Consider the following 12,084-nt stretch of genomic DNA (forward strand, 5'->3'; position numbering starts at 1 on the left):
GGTATGCTGCATTTGTGGACGCTAATCCTGGTTAATGATCTGTTTTTTCATGTTTCTTCTTTCTATATCATCTTGTGACTGTGATTTGTGTATTATAATATCTTTTCTTGGCTGGACTTTATACTGCGTTCTTCCTTGATTGGATTCCTGTACACAGCAGGCTGATATGTTCTTATATTAAGCAATCACATCAAAGTCCTGTTCTGTGCAACCTTCCATGGTTGCTGTGCTCAGCAATCCAGACACCTCCCCCCCAGACTCTGTCTGCTTGTTTTTTCATTTTGGCTAAGAAACACCCAAATGTTTAACAAATCAAGAAGGAGCCAATTACCCTTTCATATTTGAAGGCAGATGACAGGTGGATTTCCAATCCCCATCTGCTGGAGATGCAGATGCTTCCCGTTCCTGCTGAGGCCAGCCCAGCCTCATCCGCCTCTGCATCCTCCAGTCCCTGCAGCAGCTGAATCCCACTCCCCCAGCACACAGGGCTGACACAAGGTCTGTGCTGCTCCAGTGGCTCCTCTCTGCTGCAAAGTGCTGATCACGATGCACCTTTTTCAGGCCAGATTTTAAATAAGTGGGTTGGATTCAGCTGTCCAGGAAGTGCTTTCAAAAACTCTAAGCATGAAAATGCCTGTCACCAATGGGAGGTTATTGCAGGTAGAGGAGAAGACACTGCAGGGGGAATCAGGAACCAAGGGTCGCCAAATTGCACTGAAAATCTGCTTCTGTGCTTCCTCATCTGCAGCCTGTAGCAGCCAGAGAGAACAGCAGGGATCATCTGCACATAAACAACTCAGCTGTCACAGGCCTCCTCAGTGCTCAGGCACCTCCTTAGGTACTTGCACTGACTGTGCAGCTACAAGGAACAGCACCAGACCTGTCGGAGTCCCTTGTCCTCCAGAAACCGCATCAAGAGACTAAGAACCCCTAGGGCACCCCATATGACACTTACTTTTAGGCAACTGAATAAATTTTTAATTTTTATTCTTTTTAATTAAAAAAAAGTAAAGTGCAATAGTGCTAACCCTTTTCTTATGGGATGGTATGAAACAGCCCTGCAGAAAAAAAAAATGGGGGAAAGATTAATAGAAAGGAAGACTCACAGTTCATGGTTTTTCCACTCATGTGCTTTGCTGTTTTCAGATTTTTTTACTGAGCCCTTGTTTCCTTTAGAGTTTGGAAGCACTGGAATCCTAGCTGTGACTTCTTAGGAACATTTGTACAGCTCAGTTCAGTTGGAGAGGCTTTATGTATCACGTGTGCAATCCCAGAGCAGAACCCAAACCATAAAACCAGCCCTGCCAAGTAAAAGGTTCTCATTCCTTAAGGATTTAATACTCTGCACTGCACAGACATGAAGAAAATGTGCAGCATGGGACAACTGCAAAACTGAGTATCACAGAGGAACAGAACACTCCCTATTTCTTCCATTTACATTCACTGATCACATTTACTGAGAAAGCAGTCACTGCAACAACCTGAGAACTTTATTTCTTCAAATAAATCAACCATAAACCAGAAAAGAAATGGACAACAAAATGGAAGTCAAAGAAAGACAGCAGTATCTATTTTATTTTAATATAAATGCAAGTTACACAATTTCATGATCCGCTAATTTGTAAAGAGAAGGAAACACAGAAATTGATGCAATTACTTCCCCTCAGAAAATCTAAAGGTGGCATCCAAGTAATTCCCATTGTAACTGAACCAAATCCTCTTCATGACATCAGAGATACAACACTGAAGCCAGACTCACAAAATCTCCCACAGCCAACGGGGCTGAGAACAATGTGGGTTTTCAGAACCAGGTCTTTGGACTGGCTCCATTTATTTTTTAAAATGCATAGTCTGTAGGGGAGTACATGTGAAAATAAACTGGACTTGTCTTCTTCCCAAACACTGTGTCTCACAATTCAAATTACAAATCTGGTATAACACTGGCACAGAACAGGGATAATAATGTCATAATTATTTATTGCAAATTTCCATGGAGTTCTTGAGTAATGGAGCATCATTTACTTTCATGTTTACCTCAGGTTAGTGTAGTTCTGCATGACTGAAGTAACAAACTAAGTCAACACTTAAACTTCTGAACACTTCAATGAAATGACAAAGAAGAAACAAGACATGTAAAAACAGAAAAGTAATTTTGCTACAATTAAAACACAAAAGCTGATAGACAAATGTCTGTTGTTCTTTCTGATGGAATAAACAGGATCAGTGGAGTTCAGTTTGGATCCACATTAAATATCCTTCAGCCCTCTTAGTGGTCTGCTACCTTTCTATACTACCTCTGCCACTTAGTACATTTTCCAACTAGCTTACACAAGGCTTATAACTGGGAGTATTATTTACATCACACCTGCACTGTACTCATTAACCTCTTCTACACTTACCTATGCACCCTCCAGGGCTTTAATGCCAGCTGCTCCTGACCCTCCATCCTGCTGCTCAGCTCTGTTCTAGTGGCATGTTATAAAATGCCCTGTCATCCAACTCCTGCACAGCATGCAGAAACACTTAATAGCCTGCATGAAATAATATGCAAATAGAAATAAAATTTCACAAGGCACAACTTGTGAGCCTGAGACAGGAATTTGTTTCCAGGGCAATAGCTGATTTTCAGCAGATGCTCACTCTTTTGCAAGGCAGTTGCATAACAGCACAAAACTGGAACTTTTCCTTATGTCACTGGGTTCCTCTGCCAGGAAAGGACCATGAAAATTCCTGCCCCAGCTAATATCTGCAATAATAGAACAATTAGCAATTGAAGCATAATATAGCCAAACTTAAAATATTTGCCTGCATACTTGAAATCAGTTTGTGTGGTTACATCCTTCAAGAAGCTTAGAAAAACAACTTAGAGGCACCATAGATTAATAGCAAAATCTCCTTACAGAACACAGATAAAAGTTAAATCAAAACACATATTCTCACATTCTGTGCAACTCCTTGCAATATGAAAACAGCAATATCCCAGCGAGGCATGTAGTAAGGGAGGTACTGAGCAGAAATCCAGCTGTATGAAGATATGGTTATTTACATAAACCCCCATTTAGAACAGTGCTCTTAAGAAAAAACCCACTGAGTCTGAGGGCAAAGGAAGGTGGATTGCAAGGGGTGAAAAAAATGGTGACTTCCAGTGTGAGCTGGAAGGGAAAGTGTGTCCAGGAGTTAGAGGTGGGCTGTACCTAGGAGGCTGAAGACAAGGTCACTGTCACTGGAGCACTGAAACACACAGCTGCATTTAAAGTACCACCACAGGTAAATATGATATGATGCCAAAGTCCATTCTTCAAACTGATGTATTTTATACCAGAATTAATTATCTCTCTAAAAACCTACAAATCTAGGTGAAATCTACACACAGGCTTCTGCTACATAAATAATTAGGGAGGAAAGGCATTGATTCCAGAATGATACCAAAATATGTAAAGATACCCTTGTTAGTATCACTGCAAACATCCAATACTTGCTGTTACAAAAGAGACATTTATTAGCAATACTCCAAGTGTCTAATACTTGAAATTAGAAGAATTTAGAAATTAGTCTATTGCTGAAATTTTGCTTTTCCTTCTTGAATGTTCTAGAAGGGCCACATTCAGATAGGATTGGTGCCTTTCTTGTTAACACAGGATTCAAGGAAACTAAGTGCAAACTATTTTCTTGGCCTCATTGGCATTGTAGACCTCTCTCTTCAGTTACCAGCTGACCATGCATCATAAACAAATTTTGCTGCTACTGTGTCTTCAACTGCCATCCCTGAAAAAGAATTGAAGTTACCTTCAAACATTTATTCAGCTGTATGAACAATTTTGCTTCAGAAGGGAACAGGAAGACTAAGGAGATTATCTAACTGGACAGGAACAGGAATTATTTCCCATCCCAAACACCTACAGTGTTACATTCAAAGTCCATAACCATCATGTGGTGTTGGGTGTGCTGTAAGAAGTTAATGTAACAGTAGGACTCTAATTTTCAGTTCATATCACAACTGGGCCCTTTTAGAGATGTCATGTAGCTCAGAGCATGGTAATTCATCTCCAGTGCCACCCTTTCCCAAACCCCAGCCCCACAGGACACTGTCACATTGTCTCAGGTCAGACAGACCCCAAGGGTGGAACAGCGGGGCAGTCGGGCTGCAGCTCTATTAATAAACGCTGCAGTCATGTCTTGAACAACTGTGAAATGGAAAATGGACTTCTATTGTTTGCCTGCTTTCCTATCACTTTTCATTACATCAATCCTGCTAGATAAATAAGAAAGGAAATAAAAAGGGAAAATGCAAATCACAGTCTACTTTCTTGTGGATAGTGCCTTGCCACAGCGGTTCTGAAGATGATCAGAAGCTTTCCCACGCATGGGGGACCTAATAAAGAACAAGGCATTGTTTTCTGTCAGACTTGGACACAGGAGGGGCTGTTCTTACCCAATGATTTAAACACTGTTGTTTTCTCAGGCAGGGCTGGTTTTGTACCCTTCAAAACCTCCCCCAGCTCAGCAAAAATTTCCGCCTGTGAAAAAAAATACATATTTATACAAAAACATAATACCCATACATACATTGGGAGGGAAAAAAACCCTTTTCTTCTAAGTGACTTCAAAAGAAAGAACTCCTCCAGTGCTGCATCCCAAAACTGATTACTTTCCATGGTGAAGCAGATCAACATTCAGACAAATTATATAGAAACTGGACAGAAATCAGAGGAGCAGAATAGTTTTCAAAGAAAAACAGCTGGCAGACTTTCCTCAGCCAGTAGGTTTTTTTACAGTGGATAGCTTGTTACTTGTCCAACAAAACACATGGGATTCCTCACACATTACCATATCTGGAGCTCTTATGTTAAACCTCAAAAGTGTAAATCATATTTATTCTGCAGACACATTAAAAGAGAAAAAGAAAACTCCATTGAACCTCAAAGAGTCCCTGCTGGCAAATCTGTGCAGATCATTGTCTGCTTTGCTTGTGTGGTCCATTCTTTGGGCTGGTCCATTCAGTGCCCAAAGAGATGCCAATCACACTGAAATCTCATGGGAAGAAAGTTACAGGTTTTAATAAATATATTTGAAGAATATTTATGATAACCAAACACTGCAGGAAATGTAGCTCTTTCAACAGCAATACATTGTTATCACCAAAAGCCAATGCTGAAAACACGCTACTTGGTTTGCATGGTCTGGTCACGGGCAGAGCAGCCACAGTTTGAAACCAGTTTATCTTTCAACCCCTGCCTGGAAAGTGTTAACAATTACATTTGATGTCCTAAAGGTTTCAGTGCAGGACATCATCAATACCAACTCATTTCAAATGCAAACTAATTGCCACAAAAATAAATCCCAGCATTTCATAAAGTCTTACCCCTGATAAAATAACATCTCCTGATTCTGTGAGAGCAGCATCCCTGGAATCCACAAACAGAATGGAATTCTTCATCAGTTCATCATCCAGTTCTCTCCAGTCTGGTCTGCTTGCTCCAACAGCTAAAGGAACAAAACTGATGAACTTGGGAGCAATTTTTAAAACAAATTTAAGCCCCATTTTGTTCAAAAGACATATGTGAAGCAACAATCAATGCTATTATGGAAATGTACAAAAAATCCAGTGTTAGCCCTGGAGAAATACTGATTGATAGGACAACAAAAAAACATTCAAGATTTGATATGCCAGTAAAATATCCTTGTCAGAAGAATCTGAGTAGCTGAGGCAAAATAAAGTCCTCTCCCCTTGTATGTTATCTCTTATACCCTTGTTTTCATCAGACCATTGCCAAATGAACTTTACACACCTTTATTAGATTATCACTTACCCAGAGAAACTGAAAACAAATCACAGAGCTTAATTTTCATACACAGCACCAAGATCATTACCAACTTGTCATGAGCTTAAAAACATGCAAACAAGAAACCCAACAAAAACTAAAAGGACTACCCAGTTATACTATATTCTGATATTCTCTATATGTCTAACTGTTAAGGAACAATAAATTTGCATTTGATAAATCTGCATTTGTTGCTCAAATGCCTCTTCAAACAGTACAAATGCCTCAATGAAGGGTAAAAAAAGGCAAGGAAAGGAGAGAGGTCTTTGTGTCTGTGTCGCCTCAGTGACTGTGGACCTTAATTGATTTTGTTTTATTTCTGGCTTCTGTGCCATGACACAACACAGACAACAACTTTCAATGACAAAGGACTAAATCGAGTTTGAAAAATTGGTAGGATGCTGCTGGAATGTGGGACCTTCCTTTAAATTGTTCCCTTTGAGAACTTGCTTTTGTCTTATTACTATGCTATCTGGAAAGTGCACAAGGTCATCTGAACAAGGCCCACAATTAATTAAAATAAACAAACAAAGGCACGTCCAGAGACTCCAAACAATAGTGTGGCAACATCATTACAAGGCGGGCAACAAAAAAAAACACCCCTCCAAACCTCATTATAATTAAGAGGTTAAATTATAATGCTCTTAATTCAGTTATTGCATCTTCATAACTCCAGTAAAGAACTAAATTAGTGTGATCAACCCCAAAAGAAACAAACAGAGGACGTTACAAAATTGGTGGAAGAAAAGATGACACCACCAGGACAATGTTACAAGGAGCAGTAACTACTTAGAAATAAGAACATTTGTGTGGGTTATTTAAATGGAGAGAAAGGTGAGAATAACGACAACATGAGGGCAAAGATGATGCACCACTAAGAGTAAAGAGCATATGGGAAAAGAGCAAATCCCATGCTCTAGCAAAAATCCCCTGCTGGATTATGCAGGCATTCTGGCTCCAGAAGGATAGGGCTGGGAAAAGTAATCCTCACTAAAGAGGAAAAGTCAAAATGGAAAGAACATTCATTCCATGAAGCACAGATAACTGCTTTCCCACAGATGGTGATGCTAAACAATGTGCTAATAACCACCTGCTGTACACAATGGGAACAGAACATACCATTGATGTGGGCACCTGGCTTCACCCAGTCTCCAAACAGGATGGGAGTTGTTGCCATAGTGACTGTCACAATCACATCAGCCCCTGTCACCGCCTCCTGGGCGGAGGAGCAGACCCGCACGGGACCGCTGACAGAACTGGCAAACTTCACTGCCTTCTCCTTGGTGCGATTCCATATCCTCACCTTCAGGGAGAAAAACAAGGGAAAACGAAACAAAGACATATTTAATTCGGAGGATTTCTCCTTGCTGAAGCAGAACACTTAATTTTTCAGTAAAGAGTTAAACATTCCCTAAAGGCTGGCAATTTTCCCCCCTTTATTGTTTTTATACAAGTGAGTAAATTTCCTGAGTGTTCACCTACATTTGAATGCCTGTTTTGTGATGCCTCGTTGTAGAGCTGTGCTTATATCACTAAAATGTTATAAAATAACATAAAAAATGCATTTAAAGGAAAGTCACATAAAGCTTAACCCAAGTATGCCATATACAGTAGGATCTTCTCAGCTATCTGAAACAACTTTGATTCCAACCCCTTTTTAAATACCACCATTTGAGCAAGAAATTTTTGCTGCTTCTGCTGCTCACTGTTCTCAGGTTCTGTAGAAACAGAACCAAAATATGATTAACCTTAACTTTTATGGTGGACTGACCATGGCTGAATACCAGGTACCCTCAAAACTGTTTCATTACTCCCTGCCCCAGCAGCACTGGGAGAGGGAAGAGAAAATAAAATGGAAAAATTTGTGGGTCAAGATAAAGGCAGTTTAATAAAACAGAAACAAATTTTGGAAAGACAGCCTTGATGTGAGCACTGCTCAGAAGTAGCCAAAACACTGGGTTGTTATCAGACCCTTTGAGCTGGCAGTGCACAGCACTGTGAGGGCTGCTCTGGGGAACAGGAGCTCCATGACCTGACCTGATACAGCTTCACTGGCTGTACTTTTTTTATCATGAATCCTGCAACATAATAGAGAAAGATAAATGTATCCTCCTTAGATGCATCTGTTACCTCTTTAAATGTGAACAGCTCTGTGAAGATATCATAATGGCTGTATGCTTGAACACCAGCTCCCAAAATGCACAGCACTTCTGCAAAAGCTGGCATTAACAACTGAAGAGTATCAGAAATAAAAAAAAAACAAAAGAGAATAAGTAAGGACAGTACATTAACAGGTATTACAGATATATATCAAAATACTACAAAAGACAGCAGTATTGTTATTCCTTTTAAACAAAAAAAAGTACATAAATAAATATTCAAAAATCATTATATATATAGGGTTGTTTTTTTATGCAAAAGAAAGCATCAGTAGCACCAAAGTACAACTTTGCTTAATTCCAATGTTGAATTGTCAGATTTGAAATTCAGATTTAAGATGCAACAGCATGGACAGCAAGTTCTGGGGCCTCAGCACACTCCAATATTAAACCATCCATGTGGCTGATTAAGTGTAAAACCACAGTGTTGATGTTCTGCACAGGCTGAAAGCAGGGCTCAGAATCCCAAAACCCATCAGCACTGAGAGTGGCAGCTGCACAGGTAAATTAGTCCTGCCAGCCCCACACTAACCCACATCTGAATTTACTGAAGCCACAAATCACACCACAAGTATATCTTGGCCTTGCAGGAGCCTTAACACACAGACTTCGTAAAAGCAGGGATAGTTCTGAGGAACAAATAATAAAATTCAGTTCTACAGTTGCTTTTGGCATTCTGGTTTCTTGTCTGTGATTCACCAGTACTTGGCAAAGGGAAAGACAGAGCTGCTGGAGTCCAGCTCTAACCTATCCTTGTGTCTTGTTTATGCATTTGCTGTGGCCACTCACTCTTGTCTAAAAAGCTTTGGAATTGTCTAAGCTCTCAAGGTTTAGTCTGCTGCAAACAAATGGAAAAAAAATCTCATTGATCCCATTTTTCAGTAACAAGAATTTGTTTTAATGTGCCTTTTAAAGACTATGAAGCACCGATTTCAAAGGTCCTTTGCATAAGAGCAGGGGTCTTTGAAAAGCAAATGCCTTGAAGAAGACAAGATGACTAATATGAGCTAAACTCAAACACTCCTGAAAATTTCCAAAACAACAGATGACAATGAAAGATCTGATCTTGAAGTACCTTTGGCAGCCAAGCTCCTTTGAAGCCAGCCTGGACTGCATAAAAACCATCAGAACTGACCAAATACAGATTGGCCAAAATGAATGAGGTCCTGTAACCTCCTGTCCAAGGAGTTCATTGTAAATCATTCTGTCCTTTGGTTCAGGAGAAGCTCTTGGGGACAGGTCCTTCACTCAATTTTATGCCAGTGTAGCTCCACTGCCATGGATAGAGTCACCCTGGCATGAAGACTGCCCCTAACAAAATGGTGAGATCAGCCTTCATTCTGATGCAAAGCTGAGAAGCAACAAACAATGGTATTTTTCAGCTCTATTTTTCCCCTCTTCTTATTGCCTCAGCCTTTGAGGTGAAGGCTAAAACTTTGCTGTGTAATGCATGGTCATTTGCTATCTTCCTGCTGTTAGCAGCCCAACAAAAAAATAGCTTTTAAAAAAGAATCTCAACAATTTCCAACTGAAATTGAAGTGACATAAAGCAACACACAGCCAGATACACCTTACTTGTCTTTAAATGCTGAAGTTTATGGCTATGGTCAGGGACAATTATCTGGACACCTTCCAGTGACAACACAGACACTGACAGACACCTCTGGACAAGTTATCCATCTACACTGGGCATCATCTATCTTAAGAGAAATGGAAATGTGCTTTTTCTCTCTTTTTACAGGTCCAGTGCAACCCACCTGTCCTGTCCTGACAGCAGAAAGCATCTATCTAAATAAAACTCAATATATCACCACAGCTCCATCACTAAAAGCCATAAAGGGGCATGTTAACACAAGCACAAAAGAAAGAAAATACAGTGAAAGACTGCTCAGCAAAATTCTAGAAGAGGGTGCAATAGAAGGCACAAAAATATAGCTCAGGTTCCTTCTCCAATCACACACAAAGTGTTAAAGCCAGACATGACTGACTCAAAACAGCGAGTTCAAGTTTTCCCTGAAAGTGCTTATGTTATGATAAATACAATTTAAGCTGTATTAGATGAAAATCCATTTGCATAATTTGTTCCAGTTATTCTACAAACCCCACTTAAGAGAACAGAAGACACACCTTGGTAGCAATGGCAGAAACTGCAGCTGTTCGTTTTGCTGTAATGACACTGCCATCCAAGACCTTTAAAAAAATTGAAACAGACTGAAGAGACAGACTGAAGAGAACACTGAAAAATGAATAAATACTAAACATTTTCATCCATTTTGTGAATGATGTGATATTACAGATATAAAAGATAAACACATGTAGAAGCTGGAAACTATTATCATAGCAACCACAAACCGTACAAAGACACTTTTAAACTGGGCAGATTCTCTGTTTATTCCAGTTCTTCCATATCATTACATCAGCACAAAAGGAGTGAAAATGGTCAGAGAAGAGCTACCTCTAACTCACCCAGCTCCTGATGCACTGCACTTCCTTGGCTCTCCAGCACAGGGAATACATGGATATAACTCCCATATTCTGCACTCCAGGAAGACCAGGGACCAGTGCAAGCTAGAGTGGTTCCCCAGTCTGCACTGTCCTGGTCTGTACAGAGGGATAAGAGGGAACCATGGAATTCCTCAAGTGTGTATCACACACGGGACACTCCTGCCTTGATGTCCAATAGCTACAGCATACACATTAATTATGGGGCCAGAAATCCAAGAGGTTTGGTAGAAGAACCCAAGATAATTTTCTTGACCAGTTTTGGCCCTTTAACAAATCATTATTACTAAAGTGAAAGCCAAATCATTGCTAATCTTTAAAAAAAATAATCTTAAATTATTTAAATAAAGAAAAAGCAATCAGACTATGAATACTATTCCCTGCAGTGCAAATTGTAAATCTCTTTCAACTTGAGATGGCTCAAGATCCATTTTTACCCAGCAAGGTAGAGGGTATTTTTGCTTTCAAATGCAAGATAAACTTCTCCTTATCGTTTTTCTCTTCCAGTTACCCTCTGAGCTATCAGATTCAAATCACAAGCAGCAGTAAATAGCACAGTGAGTACAATTTAACATTAACGAAAGTAGGCAGCTTTACGCCAAATCCTGTTGGTAAACTCAGGCCAATTTACACCAAAGAAACAGAAGAGAGAACTGACAGCATGAGCTGTCAGAATGCAGGACACACGAGACTTACAGCTTTCAAAGTGCCATTGCTGGGGTCAAATAGGAGGACAGTCGCTTGGTGAGAAGGCACAGAGGAGTCCTTCAGGTGCTCATAAAAAGTCACCAACTTGGTTGTCAGCGCATCGTCTGCAGCACTGTAGGCGGGCATGACCCCGAGGTACCTGTGGGGAGAATCACCGGCGTTATTCACGCCCCGTTATCAGGGGAGCTCACAGCCAGCGGGCTGCGACCGTCACGCCCCTACCGCCCGCTTAACCCGGTACCAAGGGCCTTTTCTGAAGCTCCAGATCCGCCCCCCCGTTGCCGCTATCCCCGCTCGCCGTCCCGCCGGGGCAGTCCCGCTGTGCTAGCCCCGCTGTGCCAGCCCCGCCGTGCCCTCACCCGCCGTGCCGGGGCACGGGCAGCACGGTGCGCACGGGCTGCACCACCCCGCCCGCCGCGCCCGCGGAGAAGTTGGCCAGGGCGGCCTCCAGAGCCGGCAGCAGGAGGCTGGCACGGTGCAGGTGCTTCTCCACCTCTTCGGCGCTGATGAACACGGGCGGAGTCGAGCCCATGGTGAGAGCCGGGCGGACGGGACGGGACAGGATAGGACGGCAAGGGACGGGACGACGGCACTCCGAGAGTGCGAGACAGCGCACCGCCCGCACCGCCGCTAAGAACTCGCCGGGGCGGCCCCGCCGCCGCCGGCCCCGCCGCTGAACCGCCCCGCCGGTCCAGCTCCGCCTCCGCGCCCCACGCCCCTCTTGGGTGCGGCGGACACCCCGCGATGTCTGCGCTAAAAGCCTGCCCGACGGCGGCTCCGGCGCCCGGGAGTTGCCGTACCCGCAGACACCGGTGCTCCCGTCTCACCCCGGCAGCGCTCGGGGGGCAGGTGGCTGTGAACTCCACGGAATAGCCCTAACATAGGTTGGGTAC

The 12,084-nt window shown here is 42.1% G+C and overlaps 1 protein-coding gene across 1 annotated transcript; it reads right to left on the minus strand.

Annotated features, from left to right (window-relative positions):
- Positions 1–1,548: 1,548 nt before the first annotated feature.
- CRYM (crystallin mu) lies at positions 1,549–11,857 on the minus strand. The gene is made up of 8 exons (XM_015642992.1): positions 11,551–11,857; positions 11,180–11,330; positions 10,109–10,171; positions 7,953–8,054; positions 6,942–7,125; positions 5,363–5,484; positions 4,433–4,517; positions 1,549–3,765 (listed from the first exon to the last, which is right to left on the minus strand). The coding sequence occupies exons 1-8, from the start codon at positions 11,721–11,723 to the stop codon at positions 3,701–3,703; spliced, it is 945 nt and encodes a 314-aa protein (XP_015498478.1). The 5' UTR covers positions 11,724–11,857; the 3' UTR covers positions 1,549–3,700.
- Positions 11,858–12,084: the final 227 nt, after the last annotated feature.

The sequence above is a fragment of the Parus major genome, chromosome 14 (genome assembly GCF_001522545.3).
Source record: "Parus major isolate Abel chromosome 14, Parus_major1.1, whole genome shotgun sequence".
NCBI classification, from domain to species: Eukaryota; Metazoa; Chordata; class Aves; order Passeriformes; family Paridae; genus Parus; species Parus major.

Excerpts from the sequence above, each read along its gene's own strand:
- CRYM (XM_015642992.1), bottom strand. The coding sequence starts at position 11,723 with ATGGGCTCGACTCCGCCCGTGTTCATCAGCGCCGAAGAGGTGGAGAAG. Across the intron at positions 8,055-10,108 it reads TTTCTGCCATTGCTACCAAG|TTGTTAATGCCAGCTTTTGC; the intron begins GTGTGTCTTCTG and ends GATACTCTTCAG. Across the intron at positions 5,485-6,941 it reads GCCAGGTGCCCACATCAATG|CTGTTGGAGCAAGCAGACCA; the intron begins GTATGTTCTGTT and ends TTGTTCCTTTAG.